We start from the raw sequence: 17,427 nt of genomic DNA on the forward strand, positions 1-17,427 counted from the left end.
CACTTTGCTCTCACCTGGCATGATGTGTATAATTCAGCAACTGCTAGAAATCTTCTCTACGAGTCAGCAATTGCTCATTTTAACTCCTCGGCTGAGTGGAAATCATAGCAAGGTCTTTCCTACAGCAAAATTTTCCCTCTGCTGTTCCATTAAGGGATAGTGAGATCCTTCCCTGACTTCTGTGTCTTCTTTAAATGTGTGAGACAATCTTACCAGGCCATGGTAGCAGCCATGACACTTAAATCCCAAGGATCATGAAACATATTTTTTTTAAAATTATATACTATGCTTTCTGTTGTCTTTTTAAACAACCCAATGTAAAAGAACACTATGATAAAGATTTTTTTAAAGAAACTAGCCAACATTAGAGATGGTCTTAGGGACAGGGCAGCTGGGGCACCTGCGCCAGGCACTGCCCTTGGAAATGGCTGCTACCAGCTTTCTGTCCCTGCAGAAGGCAGAGATGCTGAAGGGCATTACTCAGGCAGTGGCAGGTAATCAGCTCCAGGGCAGTTGACGTGGGGCCACAACCTCCCTACAGTTGACTGCCAACAGCTGCCTGAGACTCAGTGTGAGGCAGGATTGGGATTCTGTTGGTGTCCCGCCCACCCTGCTGCCCAACATTCTCCCTTCCTGAGTTTGTTCTTATTCAGCTATTTCCTCTAAACCGCAAAGCTGCTGCCTGAATTTGTCCTCTGCTTTGGCCCTTAGATCATTCAGGTAATGAAAGCAGGTTGAGGGAACTGAAAATATGGAATACACCCTACCTGACTACTCTTGTCTCTGCATTTCTATAAAGGCAATCAGGATTTATTTTCTCACCAACAGAAAGCCAAAATGTCCTACCATGCTTAATTTTACAATCCATTAACTGGAAATTACTAATTCTGGGTCCTGCAAGCTTGACTAGCGAACAAAATGGTCATTTATATTATCCTACATTCAGTCTTCAAATTGCACCTTATTTGAAACTCTGAACACTTTTTTTGTTATTAATGTGCTGTCCTTTCCATTTGTACATCATCTGTTCAGTTACAATTGCGTCCATGTGGATCCAGTCTTTCACAATGGAATTAGAAAGCAAGTCTTTGTAACCCTTGAAGAATTCACTCAACCCGTGCAATAGCATACCCTAAAACATATGACAATAAGCAATAAATTCAAACTTTGATGTCCCAGGAAGTTACATCACAAATTTTCAAGGTGCTATTAGCCCATTGGTTCATCCAGATCACTATCCATTCGCTAGCCTAGTGAATGACAACTTCTTCACAAAGCATGTACAGAACAACTAATCATTAAACTAAAGTAAATATACATAAATCAATACTATCAAAATCAAAACAGATGGATCTGTTGACTTGGTCATGCGGTGGGGGGGTATTTCAATAGCATTCCTAGAACCACAGGTCTACATGGTCAACAAAAGAACAGAAAATGCCACCGAAGAGAAAGTTTATTAGGACATCTGATGAAAATGAGGACCCATCTGGACATGCCCAACAATTAAAAATCCTAAATAGTGCATCACAATAAGTTGGATCCAGTGAACCGTGTATGGAACGACTTCTTCCTTTTCCTCTAGCCCCTATGAATAGCAGTGGCTGGGGGTCAGCAGAATCTCGATGGAGTGTGATGCACTGCAGCGGGCTGCTTCTGAAGGGCAGGTCCGCAGAAAACACTCTTACATAAGCTTCTCCATAAATGGAACAAGAGCAAGCGGATGCCTGATGATTAGCCTCTTACTGGACAAGCTTTTGCCACGTTCCACATCCCTGATGATTCCCAAACATCAGTCGCAACTTTTTGAGATGGCTGGGCAGAAATCCATTTGGTGCACTCATTCTGTTCAATGGCTCCAATCCAATTTTTATTGCACAGTAACTGATGGGTTTTGAGCCAAATGTGTTCTTTAGCAGAGGGGTTTTGTTTTGTTTTTAAATCTTCTGATAGACCCGTGTTTTAGGCAGGTGAATGGAGTTCTTAGATTAGAATTCCCTTGTGAGATATTGGATGAACTACCATGAGTTAAGTAACACCATAGGTATATATCCTGTAATTTGCAGACTGATGTGTTCCAAGCTGCAATTTCTCTTGTTATATGTCATGTTTGTATTGCGTGTGTGTATGATTAGTAGAAGGATATATTCTGAATTTCTTGTTCTGTTGTAATACTTCTTAGTCATATGATGTAATTTTTATTTCTTAAACATGTATGGTTCATAACAGTATAATGTTCACATGATAATTACCGTATATACTCGCGTATAAGCCGAGTTTTTCAGCCCAAAAAAGGGCTGAAAAAACCCAACCCGGCTTATACGCGGGTCAATACGGTAGGGGGGGAGGGAGGGGGAACTTGCCGCCGGCCCGCGCACCTTCCCTGCAGCCTGGGAGTGGCCAGCAGGGCCTTCCTGCGCGCAGGGAGGGCCCCGCCGCCGGCCCGCGCGCCTTCCCTGCGGACTGGGAGCGGCCAGCGGGGCCTTCCTGCGCGCAGGCAGGGCCCCACCGCTGCCCCTGCAGCCGGCATGCACATCTTCCCTGCGGCCTGGGAGCGGTCAGCAGGGCCTTCCTGCGTGCAGGCAGGGCCCCGCCGCCACCGCCTCCAGCTGATCAGCGGCCCTCGTCCTCCTAACTCTCCTGGTGAGTAGAGAGTTCAGGGGCTCTTCCCCCTCCCCCCCTAGGGTGGCGCTGGGGTCGGGGTGGGTCTGGAGGGCCCGGGAGGGGGTGGCGCTGGGGTCGGAGTGGGTCTGGAGGGCCCGAGCGGGAGGGCGACCCGGGGCAGGGGCGTTGTATAAGCCGACCCTTGGCTTATACGCGAGTGCCTAATTTCCCCCCATTTTTGGGGTGAAATTAGGCACCTTGGCTTATACGCGGGTCGTCTTATACACGAGTATATACGGTATGTGCTTTATGTACAAATTCAACATGATTTTTTTTTTAAAAGAAAGCCACTTCGAACCAGCGGATGGAGCCTTCCCTGATGCAAGAGGCTCAAAGCACCTCTACTAGAGGAATGAAACTGCAGGATTGATGTACTCTGTACATCAATAAATCTCAAAGCAACCAAACCTCCAGCCAAGTAGAAACTGCCATTATTCCTGATTCTACAGAATAACCTAAACTTCTACTAGCCTGAAAGGTTGTATCCAAATTTACCCACAAAGAGATACTGATAATGTGAATATCTTCAGTTCATTCTTCCCCAGATGACAAATCCCATGCGTGAAAGCTTTTTCTGTCAGCATTGGCATATACCATATATATGAAGCATGATTGACTCTTCCTGTAACTACGCAAAGGAGGAGCTGTGGAATATTATGAGGTCTGCCTGTTTTGCTAATTGATCTGTAATCATTCTCTGGATTCAACTCATGTGTCTAAAGAGTCAGGATTTCCAGCATCATCCCAGAACTATTCGCCAGACTGTACTTTTTGCACAGCATCCTAGTCAAAGGAGATACCGTACTAGCACAGGGAACATCTTAGTAGGTGGGGATACTGCTCTGTGAATTCACAACAACTTGGATAGATCATTTTTTTTCCCTTGCATGACTTGAGGCAAAATTATTTAGCACAAAGAAACAGACTTACCATCATCATTCTGGGCCAAACACTCCATGAAGACAACAGAAACCGCAATCCCTATTGCTAACCATTTTGAGAAACAGAGCCGCTGTAACATTTTATGTCACGCTTCAGTCAAAGCAGATCTGAAAGAGAGAGAGAGAGAGAAACAATTTACTTGTTGTCTTTAGGCAGGGTGTGTAGTTTCAACAGAAAACTCATGGGCATCACACAATTAATTGCTTCTTCAACCCCACAAGATAATCAACCATGGGTCTTCTTTAAAGCATTTTCTTCTACTACTTCTTTTTTTTTAAATGACAGCTTATTATGCCCTTGTACTGGACACATGAGGGAAGGATGAAAACTCAGGAGGAAAACAAATAATATATTTGATACAAAATTGGCATTGGGTCAAGCTACACACTATGAGGAAACACATGAAGTTGTCTCATACAGAGACTCAGAGCCAAACAAGACAAGGCAAGCATCCCCGAGTTTGCCCCAGAGATGCACTGCCATGTTAAAGAATTAGTTCCCAACTGGAAACTCCTTTACACTGTTCTGCAGTGGCCCAATTCTGGTTAGGACCCCCAGGGCCTGGAGAGAGGATGTGATCCTACCTCCCCCACACTTTTTTTTCGAACCTGGAATGGAGCTGGGGTATTGCCTACATGCCCCCTGGTGCTATTTCAGGTTGGAAAAAATTGTTCTGTGGGGGGGGGGGTCAGGTAGAATCCCCTCATCCCTCCACACACTGTGGTGGTCTTGACCAGAATAGGGTTCCAGTGGTGGTGTTATAGAGTTCCTGCCTGGGAACTCACTCTTTAAATGGCTGCATGTTCCTGGGGATGGTGTCTCATCTAGTTTGGCCCTTAGAGACGCAACTGGGTGACAGATATGAAAACCAACCCAGCACTTGTGAGCCATATTCCTGCAGTTTCTGAGCCGTTTCCCTGCAATTTATGAGCCATTTTCTAGGTTTTGGCTAAGCCTTTCTATTGTCCGGAGCACAGCCATTTTAGAAGTGTCCAGGCCTCTCTGTCTTTCCAAGAAGCAGAGACAGCCTGTCTCTCCAGGAAATGAGTGGATCTTATTGTGTCAGCTAGAGATAGTCAGAGGACTGGCTTATTGCTCTCAAAGGTCAGTTTTTTGTTACAGAAGAACAAGACCACCAGAGGCATGCCCTATGAGGACATACAATTACCACGGTTCAGATAAGACCCTACAAGGGTGTGTCCTGTTCTATCCACCAGGAACACCTGCAACATGTACAGAACATGTAGTCATGCATATGTAGGGTTCTCAATCTCCAGGTACTAGCTGCAGATCTCCTGCTATTACAACTGATCTCCTGATGATAGAGATCAGTTCACCTGGAGAAAATGGCCGCTTTGGCAATTGGACTCTATGGCATTGAAGTCCTTCCCCTCCCCAAATCCTGCCCTTCTCAGGCTCTGCCCCCCAAACCTCCCACTGGTTGCGAAGAGGGACCTGGCAACTCTATGTATAAGGTTACATATGACCAGAGTGATGTAATGCAGGCACAAAGGACCATTAGTTTGAACACCCTATAAAAGGGAGGTCTTTAGAGCAGGAAGTCTACCCTCCTCTTGGTAGAGGAGTTTCTGCCGGCCTACCATCAGAACTCCAGGCACCCTAGCGTACTGCCAGGTATCCATTATCTCTTTGTGAGTGGGAGTCTGTAGTAGATGCTCTCCTACCTTGGGAGGTAGAAAGGAACTTGCCTTTGGGAAGAGGTTGGGCTCTTGCCTCAAGGGGAGGTGGCGGAGGGTTTGCTAGCAGTACTATGCCTGCCTTTCTATTTCTGAATAAACTGTGCTTAACTATGATCTTGCTTCTGTGCTTCTCTGGGTGAAAGTGGGAATTTTTTAACAGGGGACAACCTTGCTGCTTTCTGAGAGGAACCTGATCCTCCCCTCTCCGGCAGAGGCAGCTGTGTAACCTGGCCTCTCAAGAGAATTCCCTTGGGTAGCAGTGTTAGCTGGTGGGTCCACCCACTGCAGGGCATCCCTGCAAAGTAGGACAGCTCCAAGGAATGCTCAGACCCAGTTTTGTACATAACATTATTATGTTATTTTTGTACATAACAATTTTGTACATAACATCACATTTTTGGCCAAGGAATATTTTCCTCAAGATTTTCAGTGGAAAATGTTTTCTGTTTTGAAATGAGTGAAATGCTTCTTAAGACAAGGTTTTACTCACTTAGTTTGTGCAGTATGAAGATTTTTATGTAAGACAAGAACCTTAGATGGCTTTGAAGGTAAGACAAATATTGTAAGGGAAACGCTTGGAATATTTAAAATATACCATATACAAATGCCAAATAGTGTGTAATAGCGCCACCTTGTAATTAACGCCTTGTAAAACCTTGTAAAATTCACTCATCATAAATATACATATACAAAATAAGGATATAAACACAAGTAACTACCTAATCTATCAGATTTAACTCACTGTAATCACTGTGCAATTGTATGTTGGTATTATGATTACATAAGGAATACCTTCTTTCATTTCTGAGCCAAACAGATTCTCCTTTCAACCCCCCCGCCCCAACTCAACAGCCTTAAGCATCAAAACAATCTGTTCTGCCTTCTATCTGAAATCATTAAAGTCACTGCTCTCGTTTTACTTCCAGAAGTCAACTTTTCTTATCTGTGCATTTGCACAGCATCGTCTTTGGCACTTATTTACATCACAAACAACAGTATCATGTCAAGATGTTAAAGCTCCCCTCTGGATCTTTCATATCCTCTTTATATTCATTGCCCTCAAAGAGATATGTCCTTTTAAGAAGAAAAAGAGGGTTTTTTGAATACCCCAATTTTCTCCGCCTTTAAGGAGTCTCAAACCGGCTTACAATCACCTTTCTTTCCTCTCCCCACAATAGACGTCTTGTGAGGTAGGTGGGGCTGAGAGAGTTCGTGGAAAACTGTTGACTAGCCCAAGGTCACCCAGCAGGCTTCATGTGTAGGAGTGGGGAAACCAACCAGGTTCACCAGATAAGAGTCTGCCGATCATGTGGAGGAGTGGGGAATCAAACCCGGTTCTCCAGATTAGAGTCCACCGCTCCTCACTACTACACCATGTTGGCTTTCAGGGGGGTAGGGGTGGAAATAAATCACATTTCCATAAAAAATAAAAAGACAAACACATCTTTTAAAACTGGTGATATTGCTCTTGATTTCAGAAGTTATGTTTTCTATGGAATCCAGGAAAAACAGCAACAGTCATTTCAATTGCCGAGATGTTTTGAGTAAATAAGCAGCTATATATGGCAAATTTCACCAGAAATGCCAGTGAACATGATATATTGAAAGTAAAACCTGGAGTTTTTTTTTTTTTTTAAGAGCTGAAGAAAAAAATAAACACCGTGAAAGGAACAAAGGCAAAACTGGTTTAAAGGCTTCAGTCCTGATAAGCTGTTATACATTAGCGATCCTATAGTTCAGCCTCATATAATACCCATTCTTTAAAACAGACACTTCAATTTCCCCTAAGTACATGTCTCCCTCAATTTGAGAGGTCTGAATGCCTATTCTTACCATAGCTATAACTTACTGTAATACAAGATTTCCCACAGTGATACATCTATATATGTACTGTGTGCTTGGGCGGTCTAGGGGATGTTTAGTCGAGCCTCGGGGGACCTCGTCGGACCTTGGACATTTCCGGAGCCCTTCAGATGAACAAAGAGGCTTCCAGATGAGTTTTGGAGGTTCTCAGCCCCTGGGAACCTGGGAACTCTAGAGGCCTTGGCTTTTAGAATGGCTGCCTCACCTACTTTTCTCCATTTAATTCGCTGGGCTACTGAGGAGGATTGTGTATTGAGATCAAGATGGGAACAGTGACTTTGAGTAGTCCTATGCTGCTGTCTGACGGTCGGTAAGATCTCCTAAATCTACTAGATAGTTATTAGAGAAGGCTACTGGAGTGAAGAAGACCTCATCATGCTGCTGGTTCCCTTGCTATGCAGGACTAGCTTCTCCCTGGCCTTTTGTAGTCTTTTGGACTGGCCAGAATTTACATCATATTCAGTGACTGTAGAGCTTTATGCCCACTGCCTGTGCCTTACTGCCTCGCTACTGTCGCTCCCAAATTAGTTTTACCTGGGTGTTCAGTCCAGTTTTAGAAATTATTATTGTCTTTGAAAATTACTAGCTTGAGGGGGTTTTATATTGATTTAGTGGAGGACAGTTTATAGGGAGGGGAGTGATTTTAGTGACTGTGTGTGTGTGTTAAGTGCTGTCAAGTCGCTTCTGACCCTATGAATGAAAGTCCTCCAAAATGTCGTATCTTTGACAGCCTTGCTCAGATCTTGCAAACTGAAGCCTGTGGCTTCCTTTATTGAGTCAATCCATCTCTTGTTGGGTCTTCCTCTTTTCCTGCCGCCCTCAACTTTTCCTAGCATGACTGTCTTTTCCAGTGACTCTTGTCGTCTCATGACGTGACCAAAATACAACAGCCACAGTTTAGTCATTTTAGCTTCTAGGATCAGTTCAGGCTTGATTTGATCTATAACCCACTGATTTGTTTTTTTGGCCGTCCACGGAATCCGTAACACTCTCCTCCAACACCACATTTCAAAGGAATCTATTTTCTTCCTGTAGTGACTGTAGTTTGTATTACTGTTATGCAGACCAGATTTTTGTTACTGGAGATTGTGCCACTGTGTTGTTGTAGAGGCCTTGTGTGGTTATTATGCAACTAGATATTGATCAATTATGGGAGGCCAACAAGAGGTCTGGGATCCCAGTGATTGGAGGGCGGTGGGAGCAGGTGATTTAAGGGAAAGTCTCAGAGAGGTGGATATGCTCAGACTCTTTCCAAGCTGTGTCCAATCCCGACACACAATGGTAGAGGAATGAGGAATAACCCATCTCCGACCCCAATTCTGTGCAATACCAGGTCCACTGCAAATAAGACCGCCACCCTGCAGGATTATATTGTAGCACAGTTACAAAACAGTTGAAAGTTTTGAATGTCCAGCCTGGCGTCTAAATATGCTGTGGGTCCTAGTGTGATTGTTTAAGACTGTTTCTGCCCAAGCAACACACCTTTAATAACTACAAAATACACATATTATACTTTCAACTTTTAATGTTTCCTACCTCTCAGAAGAAGAATTGGTTTTTATATGCCGAATTTCTCTACCACTTAAGAATTACACCGGCTTACAATCACCTTCCCTTCCCCTCCCCACAACAGACATCCTGTGAGGTAGGTGAGGCTGAGAGAATGTGATCAGCCCAAGGTCACCCAGCTGGCTTCATGTGTAGGTGATTGGGAAACCAATCCAGTTCACGAGATTCGCCTCCGCCACTCATGTGGAGGAGTGGGGAATCAAACCTGGAGGCTTATCACACCAACAACTTACAGCATATTATCATCGTGCTCGGTGTGTGTGTTTTGGATGCGTATTCTTCATTTCTGATCGCACTGTGCCTGTTAAGACTGCTCCCAAGATGGTTTATCGTCATATCGTCATATCACAAGGAGGAGCGTGGGGGAGCACTGCGTCACGTCTACGTCGCTGATGCTTCCCCGCCTCCCCTCCTGTTTTTTTCACGCATGTGCAATATCATTGATCCGAAGGAGCGCTGTACGCCATTAAGAATTGCCTCATTTGCACGGCAGGGAAACCCCAATCACAACCTATGCAGGCATTCCCCCCCCCAAAAAAAATCATCAAAATGAGCCATTACTTGCACAGTGCTAATCACAGAGCTGCCGTCTTTTCGGCCGTTGGTCCAACGATCTTGCATTTTTTCGTTGGGACGAGCACATTAAAAAAAAATGTTTTGAGAGCAGGGAGGCACACTCAACCCCGGCAGCGGGAGAAAGGGAGGAACAGGCGGGAAGAAACTTTGTGCCGGCAGGAGAGCCCTGACTTGTGTGCGTGTGTGTGGGCGCTCACTCTATCCCTCAGTCTCTCTCCCTTCCTCCTCCTCCTGCTTCCCCCTCCCCCATCTGCCACTCGCAGCAATTTTGCTACTTTTCCAGCCCTCGCCCTCCTCTGCATTCCTTCCCCCTCAAGCCCACGAACCGTTAACAAAATCCACTTCAAGTACATTCCATATGAGGGAAATGTTTGATTGGGACCCTGCACAAATAAAAATGGTTGATCTAATGTTTCATCGTTCCCATGTTCCTTTGTCAGACCACAAGCACTTGGGGGGGAATTAAGTAACAATAATGATTGGTGGATGCAAACGGGAGGGGAGGGGGAAGGTGGGATGGGAGGAGAAAGGCTTTTCATTGGGTGTTGCAAAAAGAGGGGAGGAGAACTGAATACTTTTAAATTTCACAAATATGTTAATAGTACATTTGTATATGCTATACTAAGTTATAAGTGAAATATTTTATGTTGCTAAAGTAGAAAATACAAGTTTAGCCTTTATAAGTATGTGTTCTTTACACTGTTCTTTAAGTTTAAATTTATTTACATTGTATTACTTTTTTTGTAAGCTGCTTTGGCTCCCTGTTGGGGAAAAATGGAATAAAATATGCTTCATAAATAAATATTAAAATCCACCCACCCCAAACATTTGAATTAGTTTTCGGGGTGGGGGCATACCCTCATTTTCCATGGCTTCTCTATCAGAAATTTTACATCTTTAAATTCAGTTCATCTATCCCAAACTAGGAGGCAACAGTCAATTTCACTGTTAGTGTCAGAGCAGTTAACAAACAAATGGATAAAATAGGGAAGGACTCTGGACTGATGACTGGATAAATAACCAATTAAACTCTCAAAAGAAGTGAAACTCAGAGCCAAACTACATGTCACGGGTGGGCAAGGGCTGGCACGGGAAAACCAGTGACTGCTGATGGCATTTGAGATAAGAATTTAGCAGTTTAAAAACTGCCATAAAGAAGAACAAGAGTTGGTTTTTATATGCCGACTTTCTCTACCATTGAAGGAAGAATCAAACCAGTTTACAACCCCCTTCCCTTCCCTTCCCTTCTCCTCCCCACAACAGACACCCTGTGAGGTAGGTGGGGCTGAGAGAGCTCTAAGAAAACTGTGACTACCCCAGGGCCACCCAGCTGGCTTCATGTGTAGGAATGGGGAAACCAACCCGGTTCACCAGATTAGCCTCCGCCGCTCACGTGGAGGCGTGGGAAATCAAACCCGGTTTTCCATATTAGAGTCCACCGCTCCAAACCACTGCTCTTAACCACTACACCATGTGATCTTGTTTCTTCCATGCACCTTTTCAAATGGCAAAATAGCCGTGGGTGGCTGTTTCGGCATTTGAAAAGGCATGGGGGCAAGATCGCATGGTGCAACTGCCCCATGGGGGACTGGGCACTCACTGCCATTTTTACACTGCTACATTCTCATCTAAAATTGTGTTGGCCGCCAAAGATTGTCCCATCTTTAGTTTGGCCCCTAGGGATGGGGTCTATCTTTTACTGGAACCAGCTTCTTCAAATGGGACTGTACTCAATAAGGATGTTTAAGTTGTGGGTGTTGTACATATCTAAGAAATGTTCTCTGATAACTCTAGATATGTGCCAGCAAACTGCTACTTCACAAACTTTGGATGAAATTAATTCTCCAAGAAAATAAACTAGTTTGGTGAGGAAATTTATTTGATTAACAGTCATATTCGCTCTTCAAAACAGAGTAATCCTAATTCTTAATACAGGGTGATTTTAGAATGGGAAAGATTACTAATTTAGGAGTAGATTTTAATGTTCAGCCAAAACACATGGAATAGATACATTGTTCAGGGCCAAATTGGCCACATGAACAGTATCATTAAAGAATTGAGTCACATGGTATAGATAGGTATACCATTCCAGAATGGAAAGCCAGTCTTTCAGATAAGGCTTGATATTCTTTTGACATAACAGGAAGTTTCTATATTGGACCATTAATTTATGAGATCACACTTCCACATTCTGAAGTGATGTATTACCAGGACAGCTAACACTTGCTTTCTCTGATTGTCTGAAACTGCCTTGGGAAACAAAAGTATGTACACACACCTGCTATTATAGAGATTAAGTCTGAGTTGTTAATTTTAAACAAATACTATAATTAAGTAAAGCTTAGGCAGTCAAGGGTGATTTGCTGAGTTGATTAAAACATCAGGTATAATTTGATCCACCCCCCCCCTGAAAGCTTTTAAAATATATAATGAGTCTTAACAATAATACACTCTTGACATTTATAGTGAAAGCAAAAACAAAAGAGCCATCCAATCATTTTGGGATTTGTGCACATGAAGCACATGGAAGCCATGGTCAAAATGTTCTTAGGCTGAAACCCTACTTCAAGATGGAACAGCTGTTGTGAACATTTAAGAATGAGTTAAAATGTAAAAAAAAAATTATAGGGAACACAGTAATCTGAAAAAGCATATAGCAGGATATATAAACCATGTAAAATTGGCTTATTGGGGGGAAAAACTGCTGCCCTGATAGTAAAAAGATTCGTGGGTATCTGTTCTCCCAACTGTGATGCCCTGACTCTCTCAGTGCATGGCTTAAATTTATACAATTCATTCTTTTATTCTTTTTTTCTAAACAAGATATTTTAAAAGAAAAGCAACTTGTTGTAGTTTGAAATTGCTCCAGAATTCCACACAAATACATTTGTAGGAGGTGCTGATAAAATTCCAGTCCATACTATAGAGTCTATCTTTAGGAATAGCCACGTTTTAACTAAGTAGAAACTGGTTTAGTTTTTTACTTCCCTGAAATCCATTTTGAGGGACCAAAAATAACTCTTTATTGATCGTTCTGTTTGTTCAACTAAAATCAAAACACTAAATGGTCAAATTGGTTCACTTCTCTTTGAAGCAAGTACACATGCATTAGGAAGTGTCAAAGAGTCAGGCATCTGCTAACAATATGCTATAGCACTTTTAAAATGTGAAAGGTCCTTTACAAGTCATATCTTGTTGTTGTTGTTGTGTGTGTGGCTATGAGTCAAGGCTGAACGTTCACAACTTCTCCATGACCATCAAGTGAGTCCTTGGCTGAACAGAAAATTTAAATCAAAGTCTCCCACATCCGCCACGATCCAATACACCCCATGGTCTCTGTGTTCTACACATTATTTGGACTAATCCTAGAGTGCGGAAGGGCTCCATGTCATCATGCATTTCAATTGTTGCTGGGTAAGCATGCTTGTGGAGAACTGTAGCATCAATAGAGATCTCTACAGGTATATCTGTAAACACCAGGAGGCATTTGCCATTATTGTTAACACTACCTTTTACAGCCATAGCAACAGCTGAAACCCATGTGGCATATGCATCCAATACACACACTACAGCAGGTGAGGTGGCAAAATCTGTGCCTAGGGTTATTCCAATTGCAAGTGGAGCCTCACATGAATGAATGCTATCTTATGCATACCAGTTTTTACCATAGGCAGTAGATTTTCTTTCCTGCATGGAAACATTAGATCATATAAGTAGGCCCCTCTTTGCCACCGGAGGGAGATTTTTGGGGTGGAGCCTGAGGATGGCGGGATTTGGGGAGGGGAGGGACTTCAATGCCATAGAGTCCAAAAAGATATATCATATTAATTGTTAAATTCAAAATACTAATTGTAATTGTTTATTGTGAAGGACATTATTATCAGCAAGGATACCTCCCTCCCAGTTAAATGTGATAGTGGTGGCAGCATCGATAAGGTGTAAAATGCACTTAATTTCTTGTTAGGGAACCTTGTGAGTTTAGTAGTGCATATTTTACAAAGAAGTTCCAGCAATGTCGAACAGTGGAATCAAATTGTTGTCACATCCATCCAGAAGGCAGAATAACATAACCAAAGAAAAGACTTCTGAAAAAAATCACAGAGTTCTATTATCAAAAGATAATGGGGAATTATAGGGAAGGAAGGTCTGAGGCAGGAGCAATGGGAAAGAACTGCCTGGCAGGCAAGAGTCCTCGGAAAGCAGTGATGTATACCTTCCCCCAGGGCAGTATTTCAGGCTTCTTACAGTGTAGTATCTCTTCTCCACAGGGAGTACAATGTCACCCTCTCTTCAGGGCATATCCTGTATTAAAATAATGAAGTTTCTACCCATTCTTGTTCTTCAGGGTAATTTTAAAGAAAAAAATTACTCTCATACAGCTCTCTTTCCAAAGGAGGACCCCAGCCATGATATTCAGAAAGTCTGTCTTTCTGGTAGACTTTCTAAAGACCACCATCCTTCTTAAACTCACAGGATGGCTTCAGGGCATCAGTATCATCACTGTAAATTCTTCCCTGAGCCTCCTGCACTAAATCAAGCTGCTACCAATTGCAGCAACACTTTCCAGAAATTGCTACACAAATTCGAAGGTAAATTTTCCAAAAAAGGATTTACATTAACATTCCACCTACAAATACCAAGTTTATTTCCCCCAGAACCCTCACTGGCTGCAAGTAAATCAAGGGGGGAATACAGGAAAGGATATTTTGCACAACAAAGAGTGCACAAGCAGGACCTTACATTTAAATACTACTCCCTTGGCAGAAATGCATTCTAAGGTATAGGTATTAGTGGTAGGGGAATAGGGGATTTAGTCCTCAATGACATTAGTTATTCAGTTATAAGGTTAGGTAGTTAGCTCACAAGACAAAGATAAATGGTTGCAGTGACAACCACCTGATTTGCACGCACACACATTGTACCTGGAGGCATTTTCCCAAAGAGAGAAAATTGAAAATGTCTCCTCACAGTCAGAAGAGAATATCATTTCAATGCCAACAGGAGAATGGGGATTGTCTCAAAGGCAACTAAATCAATATTGTTGTTTTGTTAGAGGGCATTAAGAAGAAATTACACCAAATATATTATGTAGGCTATAATGAATAAATGTAAAGCTCTATAAAGGCCTTAAGTATTTTAACTTTTGTACTGTCAGATGGATCTTGTGTATTCATTCGGTGTCAATTTAGTGCACCCAGGAACTGGGAATCTGTTTCTCAAGTACAAAATGCAATTGGTGCAATATGAACAGATGATTCCTTGAAAGCTAGAGTAGTGCAATAGGTAGTATGAAAGATTTGGGATAAGGAGCTCTTCGTCGGTCATACATTTCACTGTTTGGACTACTATCCTTCAGTCCAATTCAAGGGTCCCCAACCTTTTTGAGCCTGTGGGCAAACTTTGGAATTCTGACACAGAGTGGGGGGTACAACCATACAATGGCTGCCACATGAGATGGAGCCAAGCACAAAATGACTGCCATGGGAGGCAAAGCCATGCTCATAGAGAAAGCCCAAGTACAGGAGAGAAGTGTAATTTAAAAATACACTGGAAAAGAGGGGTGAGAGAGAATAAAATAAACACTGTAGTGGCCACTGACATGAAACAATGTTATTTTAATCTGCATAGCCAATCAGATCTTCAGTGGTAAATTAGATGCCCTTCTGGGCAAGAGCCCTATCTGGCCCCACCCATCTTCTAAAAACACTTGGTGGGCACCAATAAAGGTGTTGGTGGGTGACATGTTGTTTATTTCACAGAGTTGTTGGATGAAATGAAAACGAACACAATCCCTGCTCACTGTCCTGAAGGAATGGCATTGAATAAGCAAGTAAATGTATAAAGTAAGCCAGGATGGAACAATGGTTAAAGTGCTGACCCTAGGTCTGGGAAACCAAGAGAAACCTAGGGTTACAACATACTTTATGGCCGTTTATGCTTGGTCATTAGCAGCGCGTTCCAAGTGGAAGTGCCCCACATATTTTTTTTTTAGTTCTTCAACTGAACCGTCATTCCAGAAGTCACTGTGAAGCCGGCACATTTCTTAAGAGTAGGGTTGCCAACTGCCAGGTAGTGGCAGGAGATCTCCTGCTAATGCAACTGGTCTCCAGCCGATAGAGATCAGATCACCTGGAGAAAAATGGCAGCTTTGGCAATTGAACTCTATGGCACTGAAGTCCCTCCCCTCCCCAAACCCAGCCCTCCTTAGGCTCCGCCCCAAAAATCTCCCACTAGTGGCGAAGAGGGACCTGGCAACCCTACTTAAGAGCCCCTTTAACACAACCTTTTTTATTTGCTCCATCCCTGCCTTGAAGCATAGACTCAAGGAAGCATGAAGAATCACAGCCAAAGGTTAGCTATGCAAACGATGATTGCTAATGGATATGCAAATGAAGGAATGAAAGATCAGGTGAGTGGGGTGTGTGGAATTTGTTTGACTTTCTCCTCTTGCATCGGGACCGTGAATGGGCATTTTAAAGGTTGGATTTAAAAAAGGAGCTTTGAGCGAGCATCAAAATCAACCCTGCATAAATGGCCTATGAGACTAAACATTTGGCACTCAGTTGAGAGGGAGCCAGAAGCAGGTTGAGCTCTCTGTCTACTGCAGCGCTCATGCAGTCATACTTTACGCATTTCAGTGAACATTAAAAAAAAAAGTTAGACGTACAAGAATAATGAGTTGGATCCTACGCTCTGCTTGAAAATGGCAGAGTCTTTCCCTAGCAGAAAGAGGAATGCTCTGATGGAAGGTATCAAGAAGCCACAAAAGGCACCGCTTCCAATGGCATACATTCATTAGAGCCAACCCAAATTAGGAGCAGATCTCACCGTGTGGTCTCTCTCTCAGTCTATCTCACACTATTTTTCTGACAAATTCACTGGACAACTTTAGAAGAAATTAGGAAAAGAAGCAGTGGGATGCCTTTCATTATTCTTGTGAGGCTACATAACTGCTTTTATCACCTTTGAGAAATGTAATTTACTTACCACCACAACAACAAAAGCATCAATCAATACTATCTATCAAGGAGCTAAGAGCCGCATATATCGTTCTCCCCTCTTCAGTTTATCCTCACAGGATTGTTGTGAAGTAAATTAGGCTGACAGTGAGCAAGTGACCCAAAGTCACCCAGTGAGTGCCAATGACAGAAAGGAGATTATAAGCCAAGTCTACCTGCCTTAGTAGAACACTCTACTCAGTATACTACAAAAGCTAATAACCATACATTTCATCATCATGTCTGTCTGAGGTATGTACACATGCAGCCCTTCATCATTCCCAAACACTGGTTTAGAGTTTTCACATATTCTCCCAGATGGAACAAAGAGAGAATTGTGTGCCATTAGAAAATCTCTCAATTTTCTCGCCTAGAGGGATCCTATAGAGGTACCCCACAGGTCAAAGACCTGTGGTACCCCACAGGTCAAAGACCAGCAGGCACCAACTGAGATCTGAGCCAGATAAGACCAGGTAAATCATCACCCATATGCCAATAGTTTAATAGCTGTAATGTGTGTGTAAACTGCCATCAAGTTGCAGCCGACTTATAATGACCTCTGGTGGTTTGCCATTGCCCTGGTGGTTTGCCATTGCCTTCTTCTGCAGAGTCTTCCTTGGAGGTCTCCCTTCCAAGTACTGACCCTGCTTAGCTTCTGAGATCTGCCTTTCCTCTCAATAGTTATAATAGGGTCTATGAAATCCCAAGCTACGCAAGTTAGAGAGGCCCTAGCAAGGTTGTTGGAATACTCTAGAACCGGGGTGGGGAACATCAGGCCCGTGGGCCGTATGAGGCCCGCAAAATCATTTGGTCTGGCCCTTCATGGGTCCTGGCAGATCTCTAGCTCAGAAGGATCTAAGATTGGTGATCCGCCCCCCGCCGCGGACGGGAATAGTCTCTATTCAAGGTGGATGTGAGTTTGTTTTGCTGAGAAAAGGAACTCTTTTTCCCCCTTGCAGAAGAGTCATTCACTATGGAGTTGCTAGGACCACCCAAGAAACCGTGTTAACCCTTTTCCACCCGGGCCATGGAGAAACGTATTCCCTCTGTACTACAAGAGGGCTGGGGGTGGAAGTGGTGACAATGGAAGGGTTAAAGGGGGCAGGGCCAGAATG

At 43.2% G+C, this 17,427-nt stretch overlaps 1 protein-coding gene across 1 annotated transcript in view; it reads right to left on the reverse strand.

Annotated features, from left to right (window-relative positions):
- PCDH15 (protocadherin related 15) overlaps nt 1-17,427 on the reverse strand; it is a 558,859-nt gene that overhangs the window by 427,398 nt on the left and 114,034 nt on the right. Inside the window, exon 3 of the mRNA XM_056849418.1 lies at nt 3,595-3,713. Within this exon, the coding sequence (XP_056705396.1) occupies nt 3,595-3,685 (91 nt within the window). The 5' untranslated portion in view covers nt 3,686-3,713. The remainder of the gene's footprint in view (nt 1-3,594; nt 3,714-17,427) is intronic.

The sequence above is a fragment of the Euleptes europaea genome, chromosome 5, assembly GCF_029931775.1.
Source record: "Euleptes europaea isolate rEulEur1 chromosome 5, rEulEur1.hap1, whole genome shotgun sequence".
Classification (NCBI taxonomy): domain Eukaryota; kingdom Metazoa; phylum Chordata; class Lepidosauria; order Squamata; family Sphaerodactylidae; genus Euleptes; species Euleptes europaea.